This window comes from Gambusia affinis, linkage group LG19, assembly GCF_019740435.1.
Source record: "Gambusia affinis linkage group LG19, SWU_Gaff_1.0, whole genome shotgun sequence".
Classification (NCBI taxonomy): Eukaryota; Metazoa; Chordata; class Actinopteri; order Cyprinodontiformes; family Poeciliidae; genus Gambusia; species Gambusia affinis.
This window is the reverse complement of record NC_057886.1, coordinates 11383380-11402887: the sequence shown is the minus strand read 5'-3', so window position 1 is coordinate 11402887 and position 19508 is coordinate 11383380. Positions and strand designations below refer to the sequence as shown.

The 19508-nt window shown below is 37.6% G+C and overlaps 1 protein-coding gene across 2 annotated transcripts; it reads left to right on the top strand.

Moving 5' to 3' along the window:
- Positions 1–1131: 1131 nt before the first annotated feature.
- nptx2a (neuronal pentraxin 2a) lies at positions 1132–18551 on the top strand. 2 transcript variants are annotated; one of them, XM_044101174.1, is made up of 5 exons: positions 1132–2049; positions 5607–5853; positions 9020–9264; positions 14660–14839; positions 16124–18551. In XM_044101174.1, exons 1-5 carry the CDS (start codon positions 1600–1602, stop codon positions 16349–16351), a joined length of 1350 nt encoding a protein of 449 aa, XP_043957109.1. In that variant the 5' UTR covers positions 1132–1599; the 3' UTR covers positions 16352–18551. The 2 variants fall into 2 exon arrangements, with proteins under 2 accessions (XP_043957109.1, XP_043957110.1); XM_044101175.1 differs by having other exon boundaries at positions 5610–5853; positions 16124–18545.
- Positions 18552–19508: the final 957 nt, after the last annotated feature.

The following is a 19508-nucleotide window of genomic DNA, read 5'->3' as shown; positions in this document are numbered from 1 at the left end:
CAAAAGTTGCGTAACTCTCTCATTTCCAGTCTTAACTTGTATATTTTGGCCAATTGATATTTTGGTTTAACTCAGTGGGTCACCAGAGTGAACTATAGTTTTAGTTTAAATAATGTCGTATTCTGTCCAGCAGCATTTTGCTTATTGAGAATCCAAAGAACTGCATAATTGTTAAGTGGAATGTGACAGTTTCAATTTACAACTACAAGTGGCCATTTGCACTTATTCCCCAGAGTAAGTACTTTTCAAGTCTCTAGCAGCTTTGCCCTTCGAGCCAATTCTTTGCAAAACAGCTTCAACTCAGTCAGAGTGGAGGGAGAGGATCTGTGAAGCTCAATTATGAAACATACCACATAAAAGATTTTATGATTTCTTTATTTTGACTAAACCATTCTAATGTTTCTGCTATATTTAGGATTGTTGTCCTTCTCTAAAGCAAGCCTCAGTCCCAATTGTTCAGCTTTCACTGACTTGCTGAAGAAGGCATACCCACAGCATGATGCTGCCATCACCATTCTGCTACCACCGAGGTGTGAATGGGGTGGAAATACCTTCTGAATTGCAGCATTAATTCTCCTCCTCAAATAGCTGCTTTCAATAGGTAATCTGAGCTGGGGATCTCTGTGGCACCTTCAAAAGTTCACCACGGGTCTTGGTATTCTGACTGATTCTCACATTGCACAAACAGTCAATTAGTTTTATTATATTGTTTTACAGTCTAAAAATGTCACAGTCTAAAATGTTCAAAGGTACCGGGAGAAGGAATTAAACATGTTCCATGTGAAACTTTGCGTACTTTAAGGCGACCAAAGAAAGGAAGCAACACTTTTCTTCAGTCAAGTTGTTACCGTGAATAAACGGAGGAACGCTGGGAGAGAGAGAGATAAAAAAAAAAAACCTTGTGAAGTCCTCCTTTTCTTTGACATCTGCCATCTTCAGCACATATCTAAAGAACTCACGTATAGTCAATGAGATGTACTCAAAGCATGTCATGGCATGATTTGGATCCGCTGGGATTCGGCGGATGACGCAGGCTAAGGCTGAATAACCGGAGCGCACGAAGTGATGAACGGAAGCGCCCGCGCGCACCACCCCTATAATAATCTGCTGAGCGCCGTCGCTGTCTCTTCGGCACCGCTCACTGACAATTCAACGGAGCGGAGAGGAAAGACGCACAGCTGAGGATCTTCTGAGGATTGTATTGCTGGAGATAACAAACCCAACAGGGTTCAACTTTTTTTTTCTTTTTCCTCTTTCTATATTTCTCTTTCTTTCTGGAGTAGATTTATCAAAATCTGAATTGACTGAGTTTTAAATGCTGGACGATTTGGTTGTCTTTGTGTGTGTGTGTGTGTATGTTATAGCGGACCGACCATGTGGTTGATGGACAAGTAATACTACTATGGGGTTTCACTGCGGATTTTTTTTTCCCCAAATCGCTTCATAAATTTTAGGTGTTATTTTTTTCCCGTAAAACTTTGGATGTGGTATTCTTTTATACTAAATTCATAAAATCGGTGTAAAAAGTTTCTTACATAATTTCAGGTGTTTTTTGCGTTCCTGTTCCTAAAGACATTAGTAATTCCCATTTCATCCAAGATGCTGGTTTTAGTTTTTGGACTTTTGTACCTGGTCAGCGGGCGCATGGTGAGCAGCCAAGATGTAACAGGTAGTCGGTTCGTGTGTAACGCAATCCCCCCGGGCGCAGAGCCCGGCTGCGGGTATGGCCCCACAGGCAACCGCGTCCAGAGCAGCAGCCCCGTGGAGGATGAGCTGCGCAACACCATCATCCAGCTTCGGGAGACTATCCTGCAGCAGAAGGAGACCATCGTGAGCCAACAGGGAACCATTAAAGAGCTCAACTCCAAGCTGGCGCGCTGCGAGGCGGCAGCCGATGAGATGGCGCAGGGTAAGCCCCGGGGTCAGGGCTCCAGAAGGAAGGAGTACGGGAAGAACACCATGGGAGATCTGCCCCGGGACCCCGGTGAAACTATAGACCACCTGGGCAAAACCATGCAGACCCTGAAGGGTCGGCTGGAGAATTTAGAGGTAAGACGGCACAGACATGCAACAGCATAACACAAAAATCCACCATTTTATATCACACGTTTTTCGTGATAGTAAATTGAACTGTCAAACGTTGCTTTTTTTCAGTTATCATGTTTGGTGAAACTCAGACTTTATAGATTTTTTTTTACAAGCAAAGTGTTATATTATCAGCACTTATTCTCGTACATTTCGATGATTATGGCTTACAGTGAATGAAACCTTAAAATATCAGTTTCTCAGAAAATTGGAAAATTATATAAGACAAATATTTTGAAATACCTATTTTCTTATATAAAGAAACGTTACATTATTGCCATGTTCTGCTCACTTGACAGATAATAAAGGTGCAAAAGATAATTGCTCTAACAAGCTGTTTCTTCACAGTATGCTGTATCCAGACATACTAACTGAAAGCTTAGTGGAAGGAAAATATGTGGTAAAACATCTTTTAGATTAATGTGGAGTAAAGACCACTTAATAGCTTAGGGAAGACTCATAAAAACAAGTATTGTCACTGGATTCAGTGATTCAAGAGTAACCACACAACGACATATCTAGGACACTTCATAATTAAAGACACTCCGGAACTAGAGACAACATTAGGTGTCTTGCCTAGACTAAGAAGAAAAATAACCCAGCTGTTAATAATCTAATAGATTAATTAATTTAATATTTTACTTAGAAATTCTAAATTCTTCTTACCTTCTTTCTGCTTACAAACATTATGACCATGCTGATGGGTCCAGTGGGAGCTAATACTGACCTCACAATGCCTGCTATAATGACCACGGTCTTGATTGACCATCAAACTCACTTGATCTCACTCGAGGACTTACAAACTAGTCTTCTCCATGACACTAATAACTACGTTCATTTTCAGAATTTATGTTTTCATTAGCTGCATACTCTCATCAAAATCAACAAAAGTGAACTTTTCAAATTATATATAAAAACTGTATGTAAAAGCAGATATTACTTTTGAATAAAATTGCTGAAATAAATTAGCATTTCAAGTAAAAAGCTCATTAGGTACAAAAACACCACTCTTGATCTAAAATGCTAATTACATGTCTTACTTAGACAAATTCTTTAGAATCCTACCACTTTATATATGAATTACAACAAAATTTAACTTGCTAATTATGTACCATTCATTTGATTTGTAAACATGAGTTGTAAGAATGCTGGTGCTTGGGGCCCCCTAATGGTTTGGAGGTTCTAAGCAGCTACTCTGTTTTCTAATTGTAAACAGTCGTGTCAATGCTACATGGCTTGTTATGGGTTAATCTGGTGCATGGGACCTCTCAAACCAATTTTATGCTTTTATTGATCCAAAGACATTCACTAAGACAGATTTATCTGTGAGGTATTATTGAAAAGAAAAAAAAAACATCTTGTCAAAGGTGAAGTATTGCACGTGATGGTGGGAATTGCAATGTTTTCTTGAATAATGCATGAGCCTGTCCTATGTGGGATTCACACACTTGTTTATTTGCAGTTGTGTGACTAATTATTCATAGCGGATGATTAAATTAATTCCCCGAGATTTTAGTTGGTCTACAGCAATAAAATTTTCAAACTAATTCAAATATTTGGCGGTATTGTCATGCCACACCTGAGACTTCTGCTCTGCTTGTGGCACTTTTTTCACTTGTTTTTCTGTTTATTACATTTTCCAGAGGGCTCAAGGGTCACGCTCAGCCACTAATGAGGTGACCTGGAGAACTATTTGCAAATAAGCAGAAGGCTTGTGTTCTGAATTTATTATTGTGAACAATATGCTGCATCATTGATCCGTCTCTCTGCTGCTTTAACCCTTATCTACCTCTCTCATTTCATAAAAGTCTACTGTTCTAATGAAATTAAGGATATGCTACTAGAGAACACGCATATTTTGCTGAATTCCAAACAGGTCTATTTTAAACACCCTTGATTGGCTGAACCTTAATTATCATTACTCATCTTGTTCTGGTTGCATGTTTCCACAAAAAGTGGACAGTTTCTCACTTAACTGATTTTCAGTTAGATGGAAATTTGCATACCTCTGGAAGTTCTTTAAATTTTGCCACATCAGGGCCACTAACTTCAATAAAAAGTTGAAAAGTGGGAGAAAATTATTTGTTTTTCTCAAAATGTTGGGGTTTTTTTACTAACAAAAATTTTAGCTATGTGGCAAGCATTTGTATTTCTGCCACTAAAATATTTGTACATGGGAAAACATCTGGGAACATCTGCTTTCAAGTCTTGTCACAAATGATCCTGATTTTCATTTGGAGGTAGCACTGTACTTTGACTAGGCTGTTGTAAAACATGATGTTGAATTGACGTACCCCATTCATTGTAGCTCTAATTGTATGCTTAGAGTTGTTGTGTTGCTGCAAGGTCAACCATTCCCTTTACTATTGCTCAAGAAAAGCTTATAGTCAATCAATCAATCAATCAATCTTTATTCCAGACACAAAAGAGGTCCATATTAAACACAAATGATAAATAAAAGGAAAAACAGACAAACACAGAATAATATGACAGTCACTGAGTCACAAATAAATGATGACGCCAATGTCTCCACAATCTTGAAAAAAATCTCACTGTACTAAAAACAGGGTTCACTAAAATTACTATTATATTATTGTATGACACAGATAATCTACACATACATTTATACATGAGATTCCTGAGTGCAGCTGCACATGTGGGAACAGCGGTATGTACAAACATGTGCTCCATCTAGGAGCAGTCCTATGTATATAGTGTAATGCTGTCAACACTATGTAACCCTAACCCTAACCCTTCTACAACACCATGTAGAAGCCATGTTTGGGGGATATACCCAATGTTGCCAATATCTTTCGTGATCAGGGCACAGACTCCTGGATGAACTGGATTTTATGTACAAGGATCCAAGTAAAAGAGTTTAAATACAAATACATGCTAAAAGTCTAAGATTTTGATTTGCAAAAAATGCTGGAAGCATGTATGATTTCGTTCAACTCATTACACACTTCTGTTTGTTGATCTATCACATAACATCCCAATAAAATACATGAAAGTCTACTGTTGTGATGCAGTATGACTATTTTTGGAAGGCACTGGGTTTGCAGCAGTTGCCTTCTGGACCAAAAAGCTACGGTCAGGCATTTAGATGGTTGAATTTTTCTGTGAAAAAGTAATCAGACTGGGATGTGCTCCTGACTGCCAGCAGAGTAATATTTGAAATAGACATTTGATTTGAGGGCAGTTTTTCATTGCGTGGGCACATGATGTTTCCCATGTTCCAAAAAAAAAAAAACAGAAAAATCCCAGAAACAAACCATCTGTCATCGTGGTGTCAACTTGGGGTGACGTCTACCTTTAATACCCTGCACAGAGTCACGGGTGTTTGGCAGGTCGCCCATACAAGCCACAGGGACATGCTGTCTTCATTTAGAGATTGATGCATCAAAGACAACGCTGCCAAAAAGATAGCAGAGCTGTCTGATCAGCAATCTACTGCACTGACGGCTAGCAGGATTTAATGTCTGTCTATCTCTAATCTGTGTCTGTCGTGTGCCTCCCAGCAGCAAAGCCTGCGTCTCCCCAGCACAAACTCATCAGCTGGCGGAGCCCCAGCCCTGACTCCCCTGCCACCAGAGCTCCGTGAGCTGCTGCGCCAGCGTCTTGGGGCACTGGAGACCCAGCTCCTCCGTAAGGTAGCTGAGCTGGAGGAGGAGAAGAGCCAGCTCTACAATGAAACCGCGGCCCACCGCCAACGCACCGAAAGCGCTCTCAACTCCCTCATGGAGAGGATTGCGGAGCTCGAGAAAAGTAAGCATGATGCATCAGGAGCTGTGAAAAATTTTGCAAATTTTAATGCCAATTTTATATTTAAACAGAAATTTTGCCTTACTAATTTAGCAGCGATTAGTCAATATCTGAATAAGGTTTCAGTGATGTAAAGATTTCCCTTCACACTCCTTTTGCTCATAGAGCTATTCTGGTGGTCTTAAAAGTAAGGCTTGGAAAGCAACTGCTAAATGTTCTTAATTAGTGTAAAAACTGTTCAAGTAGCATCAGCCCTCCTAGGTTGGTCTTTGATTGTAGATGTCAAAATACTGAAAATGTTTCCACCAACAGAAAAAAAAAAATGCTTAAGAAATCTATTTCACATTTCACTGGACATTTCTTCAAGGTTTAGCAGAATTGGTCAGGGGATGAGGCCAGGATAGCTGATGTTAATGTCTCAGTTGCATAGAAGAACATGTGTATATCTTGATTCAGAAGCCTCTCAGTGCAGAACCTGCTTGTGAGTTTTATTTAGTTCAATTTCCATCACATCAATGTCAGAGGGTTCCTGCTGTGAATTCCGGGGATGGGATTTATTGTGTTGTTCTGTGAGATAGAAAGGTAAGGATTTTACCTATAAATAAAGCTGCTGCAATGGCTCCGTAATGCAATTTTCCTCTCCTCCCTGGACTTGCTCTGAAATGTGCAGAGACAGCGTACATACATTTTATTTGAAATTGACCTTGTAGGACAATAGTATTTTTTGAAAGAGGCTACATGACGGGAAATGCTGCACAAAATTAATATGCACGTAATATTTGAGATTTTCTGTTCTCGAGAGGGAAAGAAGATTAACACATATGTGGCAAACAGAGCCAAAAATTATGGGGTCTGAGTAGTTTACGTTCACCCATCATGCACCCAAAAACATTTTTCTAACATTTTTTTTAATGCTTGCGATGATTTATTTGATATATTCATGTTCCAGTGTGAAATAATTTATACAACTTGCACTCTCAATGAATTTTAAAAATAGGCATTGGGTTGGTTTTCATTGTAATTTTAAACTCAGTATCAAATACACATGAATACATATCTGAATGAAATCTGCATTGAACCTTTCCAATACGACCTGCTGCCTACAAATATTACTTCAAGAGTTCATCAATAACTAATCCAGCAGGTCGTACAAAGGTCTTTCTCACGTTGACCAAAAATCATTTTTTGGATCCCCAAGACTTTTGGGACAATATTTCTGTGAACTAAAGTGACAAATCTAAAATTTTTATGTATGATGTTTTTGTACTGGCTCAAAAAAATCAGACCTAGTCAAAAGTCTGGTCTTAAATGCAATTGAATTACAGTTATGTGACCTCAAGCAATCTTTACAAAGCTCTAATGTAACTGAAATAAAACTATTCTGTCACACAGACATAGTCTAAACACAGCAGCTAAACTAAATGCATCAGTTAAAGATTGATTTCTATTGTTGAGAGTTGTTGTCACCAAATGTATGTGCCAACAGCTACTATGTTTAGGGGGGAATTATTTTCTCACATAGAGCCGCTTTGGAGAACTCTGTTCGCTTAATGAATGAAACCATCATTTAAAAAAACTACATTTTTTTATTTACTCAGGTTAAATTTGCAAGTGAAAAAAATTGTAAACTATAAGGTGGAAAATACTTTTTCATAGTTTTGTATTGGGTATGACACTGATATCAGAGGAAGATAAACGTGATGTGGTTACACTGTGTGGTTACTGCAGCATATTGACTTGCACTAATATGTGATGTGGTGGGTTTAAAACTATGTTTTAAAGATAAAAACATAGTTTTTATTGGAAAAACTGTAATTTCCTGTACAAGCTAATAGTAATAAATAAAATTTAATGGTAGGTTATTGTTTGATAATGAGACAACACAAATGTAAACACAGTCAGTGCCACATTGCTGATTTTTAATGTTTGCCACTTCTTTGTCACTTTAATGCTAATTGTTCAAAATACTATGGTATTTGCATGTCCATTTTCAAAAATTGTGGCAGTTATACAAATAACCTGTTAAAATGTTATACTTGTTCTCCATTTAAAATTAGGATTCTACAATTCCAAATTATTTTTAGATGTTTTCAGCCACTAAAATACCAAATTATGGAAGTGTATTACATTAAAACATTTATGAGACTTCCACGCATTCTGTAAAAGCTAGTATCAAACTAGTTCTATAGAGACCTCAGTGAATAAATGAGTGAAGTTCATTGGGTTTGCAACTCACTTCAAATTGTTGAGGTAACAGAGAAATTGCAGGGAACATCAAAACAACTAGATCTCTCTCTTACATTGATTAATGTTCATGAATCTAACATCAGAAGGACACAGAACAAACAAAAGTGGACATGGCTGCAAAAAAAGAGATATATTTTTGCTAAAAGAACCTCTGGCTGATTCAAGTTTATAAAAAAAATTTTAAAAAATGAATAAAATAAAAAAAATTTACAAAACTCCAAAGAATGAATTTCATTAATTTAAACTAATGGTTTAAACCAGATGTACTATTTTTGGATTAAAACCTATTAGATTTGTTTTGATAAGATCGTTTAATTAAAAGCTGGTGGTGTTAATATCATGTTTCAGTCTGTTCAAGGAGTAGTTATTATATTCATAAATTATGTACTTTGTCGCCATCCTAATGTAGAATGTTTGAAATCCCAAGCAGAAATTGTAGTCACAAAGCAAAACCATTGTCTTAAGTTTTGGTACTAAAAATGGTCTTAACCTTAAATACAGGTTAAAATGTTCTGGAAAACATAAATTGAACAGTTCGAGGGAATAAAATCCACTAGTGTCTTAAAATTGTGGTTCTATCCATAGTAACAATTTACCATTCCAATATTTTTTTGAAATATTTAGAGGCAATTTTTAGCGCATAAATTATGGTCCAATTAGAATCTGAACTCAAAATATTCTGTTCTTTCCCAGCTTGTTGGTTTGTTTTCTTGACTTACTAATAATAAGTATTACTGTTCTGTTATTTACTTTTTGGCATTATTTGATGTTAACTTGTGATTTAACACTTTTCTTTTCATTGAAGTTTGAGACTAGAGAGCAATATAAACATATCCTTCCCTACTTTCTCACATTATGTTGCTTTAAGAGATAAAAGCTAATCATGTTTATGCTCAATTTTATATATTTTATCTGTTCATAGGTAATAATGCCTTTAAGTCCCCAGAGGACTTCAAAGTGTCCTTCCCTCTTCGCACCAACTATCTGTACGGACGCATTAAGAAGAGCCTCCCGGAGATGTACGCCTTCACTGTTTGCATGTGGCTCAAGTCCAGCGCCAGTCCAGGCATAGGAACCCCTTTCTCTTATGGCGTGCCTGGACAGGCCAATGAGATAGTTCTGATTGAATGGGGCAACAATCCTATTGAGTTACTGGTCAATGACAAGGTAAGTCTACAGAGAAGTTTATTCCTCATTACATTTTCCATACACAGTTAAGCTTAGAATTGTGCATCCACATGGCGGTTTTAAATTCTAAATTATATTTTTGATTTAAATCAATAAAATGCTTCTTCTAATTGCTTTAACTGGTATTTTGTTGATGAGCTTCAAATCTTTAAGACTAGAAGGTCACTTTACCATCACTCTACTCTCTAACTCTCTCTACAAATCAGTTTGAAGTTGAGACTGTGACTGAGTCTCTCCAAAATTGTACTATTACTTCCAGTCACAAGAAACATGTTAAGTAAAACTAAAACAATACTTTGATCTGCTATGTGTCTGATTATTTTTCTGGTTAACTTTACATTCTGAGCTAAAAGGGATCAGTGGGTTTGTTTGGTGCCACTTGAAGGACCATTTGTAGAATATTCCAAACACATAAAAGACATGTTCAGCTACTTTTATATTGACACAAATATTAAATATTATCTGGAGCACCATAAAAAAGTTTAATTAAAATATTTTTAAAGCATAAGGAATAATACAAATATTTCACAGTCTAATGGATCAGAACTATACTAAAAAAAATCTATTAATAATAAACAACTTTTAGCTCACTTTAAAAGCATCATTTATTAAAAAACCAAAGCAAGGCAGCAAGAAAATAATGTCTTTACTTCACGTGTCTATTTCTGAAATGAGTGTGCAAAAAGGCACTGTTGAGCTTATCGGTGCCTCCTGGTGGCATGGATTAAAGGAGAATCTCCTGGCAGCTTTAACTCTGTCAGTTAAGAATAAACTTGCAGAGGGAGAGGAGTTCTGTCTTGGCTTTGAAATGGCTGATTTTCTGCAAAGAAAGATAAAACAAAAATGGTGCATTATTTGCCTGCCAACACAGTTGGTTCAGTAATGACACTGATAAAATAAAAAAAGACAAAGTCTCTGTTTTTTGAAACAAGCAGGTGGTTCATGTGAGTTCACATTGAGAAGGAAATCATTGAAAATTAATTCTGAATACTAAAATTTGTACCATATAAACATTTAATATGGCTGACCCACATTCCACTCAAACCCAGAGATAACTGTATTCATTAGAGAATTTGGGCTGCTGTGTGTGCTCATTGGATGGCCTTATATTTGGACTTCATCCCTTACTCTAACCATACAGTCAGTGCAATTTCAATTATCACAGCACTGAATATGGTTAGACAAGGAACATGCATAATTTCTGGCATTTACTTTGAAGTATTTGCATTGTTACAGTAATATAAGCTGCAGGGATGAATTCAGTTTTATGCATAATGACTCAGTTTAAAACCCTAGACTCAGTTGCTCAGATTCTTGGTTAAAATTATCCCAAACTGGTATTCCTACCCGACTCTCTTATTTACACTGTGTGTTATTGACACAGGCAGGTCTCCCCTCAGTTTTCTTCTCACTATGCATTATACATGGGTTCACGTCAGCTGGATCAGAGAGAGTTGGTGGAAGGGATGAGCGTGCGATTGGAAGAAAGTAGAAAGGGCTGAGAAACTGAGAAGCTGCAGTGCTTTGGAGGTTAATGGAGACCAAAAACGTGAAATATAGCAAAGCTGCCACTTTCTATGAAAGGTTCCCATTGGAAAATGGTGAAAATTTAAAAGGAAAAGGAAAAGCCTTGTGGAAATAAAAGAAATTAAATTAAGTTTAGTAAATTTGAGGATCAGGTGTGCAGTAGCACATCAGTGTGTTGAATTTACTTGCAGTGTCCAACAAGCTGCATTGTTTATGTTGCTCATACTGCATACTAAAGAGAAAGCAGAAGGTTGGCTTAACAATATTGAAAAGTGCAGAGTTGTCTTGTTATATTTTTATGTGTCATTATGAAGGGTCAGAGTCCCACTTGTTACACATCAGCCTCTGCCCCCAGATTTTGCTTCCCTTTGCACAAGGAGATTGTTGATGTCTCCTAATGTTGCTTCCAGCATAATCTTAAACAGGCTTGTGCTTTTCCTCCAGCCACACATAAATATTGTGCCATATTGCATGCGCAGTCTGATGCTCCAATCCCTAATGCTCCTGGTGTTTTCTGAGATTGTTTTCCAAAGGAGAAAAAACTGAATCCCCCAAAAAATGTTTAAATGATTTTCAAAATCTCTGTGGCTGATACAATTTTGTTGACATCATCAGAGATATTGCCTGGATTTGCTCATTCTTGCTTTAACTTACTAAAAAAGAAGGATTCTCATGGAAAAATGTGTTACTTACCACCAATATAAAGATGTGGAAAAGCCATAAAATAAATTCATCTTATATTTCAACACTGTAGTAGAATAATCTTGCACTTAAACTTTAAGCATTCAACTTTAATGTTGAGTATATTTATTCAAAGGATAAGAAAAATGTTGAATAACTGTCTTTAACAAACAATCAGATTGTTGACAACCTTGCTATAAACCCTCTTTCCCACTGAAACAGTCACTTTTTAAAGTATTTTTCAAGATCGGAGGATGAAGGGATTTCTGATCGTTGCTCTTTCCACAATTTCTCTAGTTTATCCAAATCAGTTGGTAATTTCTGCCATTCAGCCCACTCCACAGGCTTTCACAGATTTTAGGTGTGGGCACAGAGACATCAATGGGAGAAATTTGTGTTTTGTGAACCACTTCTGCTTTGATATAGCCAGGTGTCTTTTGGATCAACATTCTTTCTTCTGTCTTCTGTCCAAAGTTGACAAATTTTCAAGTCCACCAGATTTTATGTAAACTCTCCTGGTATCAAAAAAATTTTGACACCATAAACTCTTGATAATATTCTCAAGGCCATTACAAGACAATTATGTCCAGAGCATCAAAGATACTCTACCATAGATGTGAGCTGAATCTTTGTTTAGGTCAGACCCTTCTGGAGTATTTGTTGCTGAAAATCTCAATCTGAAGCTCATCTGACCAAAACCTACATTTGTTTATTGCAATGGTGATAAAAGATGTATTTAATTGAAGGCACTTCTGAAATCGTTCCCAGAGGACCAGCATAATTGTCCTCATCTGCATCTGTCTTTGTTCTAAGCATCAATCATTTTCTGGTTTCAAGGTATCCTTATGTCATGATTTCAAAACCACAAACATTTTAGATCAGACCACACTATCATATTGATGGGATGACAGAGACATTGCAAAGTTTTCTCCGATTTACTGGTCCGATTTACTCAGTCATATGGGTCCAAGTTGCAGCATTGCAAATTCAAATCATAGCTGCCATTTTCTTTATCCATCTAACTTCTTTAGAGTGTTAGAGGTGACCTAGATGCAAAATTCACATTTTTTTACTTACATTTGAGTCCCTACCACTTCTCGAACAGTAAAAATAAAAAACAACCAGCCATTTTCTGGCAATAAGTTAATGTTTTTGGTGTTTCAAAAACCTCCCAAATATTAAGTCACAATAAGCAGGTACTGACCCTCACATAACAACCTCAGCTAAGTCCCGAACCAAGCGACCGAAGCAGAATTCTTCCCACTTCATTGCTGAAGATGAACAGTTTTGGTCAGCTGGTTTTACCTTTGTATGCACTGTACAATGGCTACAGGAAAAGACAAGTGTTTGTTGTTGACTTACCATTCAGAAACCATTTGTTGCTTCCTTGATGGTTGTGCAGGAGGCTCCATTTCTTCAACTTCACAGTTGTACCAGTGTGCATCTGCTTGCAGCCATTTTCCCGTGCATAAAGTGTGAGTGTAAACACTGAGTTGGCAATGCGGCCAGCAGCAGCTTATTTGCATAAAAGTGACAAGAGGTCCTAAAACAGCTCATTCTGAAACAAGCTCAAAATAGGCTGAACTGAGGAGGGGAAATCTCATTATCCGAGAATGATTTTGTGCAAAAAATAAAATGAACATGTTTTGTATAGCCCATAGACCTATGCTAACTTGATTAAAGGAACAGCTTTTACGTGTGCGCATGTCTTTCACTGAATTCTGCAACGGGCATTGAGAGTAAGAATATCTGTTTTTAAAATAAACTGCCTACTGCAGACAGACTGCTGAGTCAATCAGTAGTTACCATCAGGTTGTTTTGCTCTCCATGGTACATAGAAAGAGTTGACTGTCATGAAATGTAGGGCTTTGATTATAGGATCACAAAGTTAAATCCATGTGTTCTGTTGGACCCCAAGATCATGTCAAAAATTGAGAACTTAATGACAATCCTAAGTATACTTGCAGTCCAAAGTTGAAAAAGATTACATTAGGAGAGTGAATAGGCTACTGATGAGGATGATTAGTGGAAGAAGGAACCCGGCACTTCTGTTTGACAAAAAAAGAAACACATAGAGCTTAATAACATAATATAATAACAACTCAAAACAAGAGAACCAGAGCATAGAAGTCAGACAGAACTCAAACTCCCACAGAACATGAAAAATATACTATGATTCCAGCTTTCCTGGTACAAATAACATTTAAACGCAGCCCCCAACCTTTTTATTTTTTTGAGCAATTTCCCCATGCTGGCCTGAGGCAAAGATGTTATTATTAAGGTTTTCTGCTTTGGAAAGCTTTCATAAAACCTTATATAAATAAAAGCATTGTTATTAAATAATGACTCAAAAATATCATCTTTTATTTTTTGAAAATGCAGTCATTTAACTAAACACGAGTGAGTCATAGTTTGTCCTATGAATATGAAGCGTGATTGCTTTGATTTTTAAGTGATGAGGAATATTTGACAAGAATTTATTTTCCAGTTTAATATCCAGAAGCTTTGGTTTGCCTGCATGATAGACACATCATAACAACACTCAGAGTATTCTCTGTGGTCCCCCTAATGAAAGCACACCACCTGGTGTCTCTGATGAGGTCAGTATGCTTTGTAATTGTGAGTGAGTAGAATTTTATTTTCAATCACTTCCATTTTCTCAAGTCTCTTTGCGTCCAGACCTACATCTGCTGCGAGACATATGACTACGAATCAGTCCTTTAGTCTCACAATAAAAAAGGCTAATGAGTTACAGTGCACACTCATGATCTCGTGCTAATCCTCAAAAGACAATGATGTCATTGGTTGGTAAAATAACTGGTTATTTTCCTTTGATCTATGAACAAAGCAGAAACCCATAAGAGGACAGAGTTTTGCTGTTAGCATTCTGATTGCTTTGAAGGATGTTCTATCCCTTGATGTCACCTAGGTAATCTAAATTTTAAATGTCTCTCTTGCTCAGAGAAGTCTCTGCAGGGAGCTGCTTCTTTTGAAGCTGTAACCCTTCTAATTGCTGTCCTTGTTTCTAGCATGCCACATTTTAACTCTTGCCTTTCCCCAACCCATCCTGCTTCCTGTTTCCCCTACCCTTCATCATCACCGTCTCTCCTTTGACCTGTGTCTGTGACTCACATCATCCTTTCCTCTGCCCTTAACTTCCACCCAGGTGGCCCAGCTCCCTCTGTCAGTGAGCGACGGGCGCTGGCACCACATCTGCATCACCTGGACGACCAGAGACGGCTTCTGGGAGGCTTATCAGGATGGAGAGCGGCTCGGCACCGGAGACAACCTGGCCCCCTGGCACCCAATTAAACCTGGAGGGGTAATCATCCTGGGCCAGGAACAGGTGAGCCTGAAGGCTTAGTCAGTAAAGAACAAGTGTGTGTATGCTTTTGTACCAGTAGGATCGTCTGTGGACTCTCCCTCATCCTGAGTGCCAGAGGCACAGAGCAGGGAGCACAGGGGAGGAGGCATTGAGTCTCTTCTCACGCTACTGTGGCCCTCTTACTATAACGTCATTCATCTACTCACAAACTGCTCGAAAAAATCCTGAAAATTGCATGTGTGTCCTTAAGGAAATTCAAAAGAACATGTGAATGAAGTGTACTGAGATATGTATACCCATGAAGCACTAGTTCAGAGCCGGAGGGGTTGGCATTGGTTTCCTTTTCACCAAGAAACTCAATTGAGATTGTTGCAGATTGCACAAGGCTTGGAGGCTGATCAACACTAAGGCATCCTAAAGCTACTAGGTAGACTTTTTTGGTCAAACTCAGGAAAACTCTCTTGACTGGACTTAATGTTATTGTCACATAAATAACAATAAGTCACGGGCAGTTTTATGTTTGTTCTGCCCTTTTGTTTTCAATTGTACTTAGTTTAGGTCAAATCTGTCTTCCAAGCTTCCTCCGCTCTATACTTTTGGTGACAATAGGCAACTCAAACTTTTTCACATTTTTCCGTTCATTCATTTTCTCATTATTGGTCTTTTCAATCAAATTCTTTCTTCACAAATTTTTACCTGTTTTTTGAGAATTTGTAGCAAATAGTTTAAGTCACTTGAAAGTATTCTGTTTGGATCCCATGAAAAATATGGCTACAATAAAACAGATAGAATTGGTTTGGAGGAAAAATGAGGGCACACTCCAGAGGGCAGAATTCATTATTAAAGATCTTCAGCAAACATTTCAATCAAAGTTACTATGAAGCTATACAGAATAAGTTCTTGCAAATCATCTTAAAACTGGCTTTTTTTTTTTTTTTACAAGTGAAGAAAAGGTAAGGAAACCAGTAAATTTGAAGAGTCAGACCAGTTAAAGTTCTGTTGATCTTCACTGTCATCGCCATCATTTGATTAAGCTTCACAGTCGACAGCAGCATCCATCATTGCTCAGAGTAAAGTCAGAGTCAAACTCTTGCTCAACCTGGTGAGATTGGCTGAGAATCAACGTTGAAATCTATTCCACCCAAATACAAACAAAGAAGGTGATTGTAGGGGTCAGGATTCTTCTGAAGAAATAGAAAATAATTATTTGCTAAACAATGTTGCTATTTACCATATAGAAGTAGTACTTAATATATTGTTCTTAAAATCTATGTAATGTAAATATCGTTTTGTCTTTCCAATAAGGACATCGTCGGAGGGCGTTTTGATGCTACCCAAGCCTTTGTTGGCGAGCTGAGCCAGTTCAACATGTGGGACAGAGTACTACGGCCGGTGGACATCATGGGTTTGGCTAACTGTTCGGCCTACATGCCGGGGAATGTGGTTCCTTGGATTGACGCCAATGTAGAAGTGTTTGGTAGTGCAAGTAAAGCTGCTCTCGAAATCTGCGAAGACCGTGCTTTTGATTCCTAAGAATGCAATTCAAGGAGTCCTGCAAAGGGATCTGAATTTTGAATATTCAGATATTGTCTAACCCTAAGGGTAGCATTGGACTATCCACCACGGTCTCTAAGGCTTGGTGTTTATTGGATTTAAAAGATCACGTGCTCATCACATATGAACCCTGAAGACATTCCCGGATACTTTAAATTGATTCTCTCTGCAGAGGAAGACACTGAATGCTGTTTAATATGTCTGCTGTTAAGATATGACCTGCTGTTGTCTTGTTTTTTATTTTTCATTCGCAAGCTTACTTGTCATTTGACAACTCTTTGAGAACATCTCACGGTAGTTCTGTTCCTTATTTTGACAACACTGCACTGTTTCCCTTGTTGAATGTGAGCTCAAATAGGCTTTGATGTGCTGCAGAAAACTGTGGTCGAGCACTACATGCTCTGAGTTTTTTTTTGGCTGTTCGAAAAGCAGTGAGACGCCGAAGTAAATAACAAAATGAGGCGGATGCTTATGAGATTGAACTTCACTATTGTCCAAAATAATATGCATGAGTCTGAGCAGTGCATGCTTTCTGTCAACATGCACAGTGAGTATGCTGCGTCAAAACAGGCTGATGCAGCGTGCTCCCAACATTATGTAAGACCTTGTGTGTGCGTGTGTGTGTGTGTGTACGTTCCTATGCTTATGGCTTGTCTTGCGTGTAAAACAGACCAGAAGCTTATGAGGGAGAGAGAGAGGACATTTTTTATTCTTGCAAATCTATGCTTAATACCTCATTGCCCTTTGAGCAGCTGCCATGCTCACGAACAGCTTTCTGAACGGACTGGCTCTGGCCAGGTTAACAGCGACATCGGACAGCTGCCCAGTCCTAGCTAAATGACAGAACTGTGGATGCCAGCTGACCACTCGGCGAGAACAGGGACTTGGTCTGGCCCTCAAGGACAATCTCTAACTCCCCATGTGGGTTGTAATTATCCAAGTTTATGAATGAATGCAGCATTGAGTATTCCTGGTCTCCTGATGTTTCTGTAAGTGTATTGTCAATGACAAAACATTCAAATGTAGGGGCTATGTCAGATGGGAGCAGCGCTCTACAGACATTTTGAATGTTCCTACTACATGGAGCTTGGTCCTAAATGTCTCATTCTTGACTGATATAAAGGTTTTGATCAACTGATATATATTTTTAAACAGAATGGAGTGTATCTAATGTATTTTGACATTAATCATGAATAAAACTAATAGTTTTTGGAGCTTAAAATTTGTTGTTAATGTTGAAATGGACAGTTTTTAAGGACCCTTCTTTTCCCCGATGAACTAGAAGGAACGTAAGGAAATAAAGCTAAAGACACTTCAGCCAGCCTTTTTGAGATGCAGTTTTCTTTGAGGTCTGACTCACCAATCGGCAGTTTCATAAATCCTAAGATTTATTTGAAGAATTTTAACACACAGAAAAGATTTTTTTTTTTAATGTGCAGCAGGGTTTCCTGCAGTAGTTGTGAATCAAACAGAAAATGAAGGAAATCCTGCACGAGATTACTTCAGCTTGTGTTTATGTGACTTTTTTATGATCAGAAATAGCTTATGTTTTAGTACAGAGTACACCTTAGATAAATACACACCCACAACCTCCAAAAAATCTGTTTTTCAGTATTTGAATGGCTCAATATCAATGAGTTGGAAAAAAAATTGTCTTGATTCTGATCTCTGGACATCTCTTGATAAAAGCCTCATTTTCTTAGAGTTCGGGATTAAATATTAAAATAGAAGTTTTCCTTTTATTAAAACTAATAAAAGTAAATATGTATTAACACCAAATGCTGAAAAATTTTATAAATTATATCCTGTTGTGAACTCTACTTTTGAATGTTTCTGTTAGCAATGCTTTATTGTAAAGATGAGAATTTGTTTTTCCTGTTGAAATTGTCGGTTCTTGTTCTATCTGCAAATAACTTATCAGAAGCAGTCATGCAAAACAGCAAGAATGCTACGAATGCTCTGTTGGACTGGTGAATGGCCTTTTGTGAAAACCATATGTGCTTTTGTTGCGAGTGGAGACTTCAGACTTTCTGTCAGCTTTTGTAGCACACTTTCATGACAGCGCAGAAATGCCGAAAATGTGTTTGTGTTTTGCAAACTTTAACCACATGAAATTCTGCAACTTTCTGTTATGATAACTGATGTATTTTTGCACTCAATAAAAGACTAAGCAAGCTCCTGAGAAGTGACACTTGATACGGCAATTTCATGATGTGACAAAGCAACTCAACCGTTTTCAAAGTTGAAATAGATAAATACAAAATTATAGGCAAATGCCTGACTAAAAATATAGACACTGTTTTCAAAAGAATCAAGTGAAAAATTCAGACATGACTTTGGTAGAGGGTTATACACCACAGCCTGGAGGCAACAGCACTTATTTACTTATTTCTGTATTCAGGCTTTTTCAAGAAATAATGGTAAAATGCTGAGTTTTTTACCACGCCTCATTCAAAATCTAATTTTTGCCTACTTAAAACTTTCCTTACATTTCACGATATTGTACTTAAAATACTCAACTCCCACTCACACAGTCTGTTGGTCTAATAAAAAATTGTATTGTAAGGATTTTGTAGGAAAAATACTGAACAACAGGGGTTCCCACTGCATCCACTCACCACTAATTTTCTGAAAATAATTTGTTTTATTTTGTTGGAATTCACTCATTATGTTATTAGCCTCATTCCCTCATGTCTAAATCACTATATGTCTCCAAACCGAGATAGCCCTCTCTGCTTTTTACTAAATAAAGAAATTTCAGCACTAGGCACAAGATTGTCTCTTAAACAAAACTAACTTTTTCACACCGTTCTCATTACATTATTTAAATCAAGAAGCAACAATTTGTCCAGTCAGTAGAAATATCCTTTGCAGGACTGGCTACAAACCTCATTAGATTATATGTCCTCTCATTTGGACAATGAAATGTCAGCAGTGGAGAAATCCTCCGTACTGGCTGGCATCCAATTGGAAATGAAAAAAAATAAAAATCTGCTCTTGTGGATTATGGAAGCTGCTGCAATATAGGACACTGTGAGCCTTCTCCTCTCTTCATGTTGTGTGCTGGTGTTGACGCACCAGGGGTCCTTTTTTGTTTCAGAACAATAATTTGACTCCCCATAGGCAACTTAAATGT

What these genes read in the sequence shown, in the direction of transcription:
- nptx2a (XM_044101174.1), top strand. Translation starts at nt 1,600, where the DNA reads ATGCTGGTTTTAGTTTTTGGACTTTTGTACCTGGTCAGCGGGCGCATG. An exon ending in GATTGCGGAGCTCGAGAAAA is followed by an intron (nt 5,854 to 9,019) that starts GTAAGCATGATG and finishes ATCTGTTCATAG; the next exon opens with GTAATAATGCCTTTAAGTCC. An exon ending in AGTTACTGGTCAATGACAAG is followed by an intron (nt 9,265 to 14,659) that starts GTAAGTCTACAG and finishes ACTTCCACCCAG; the next exon opens with GTGGCCCAGCTCCCTCTGTC.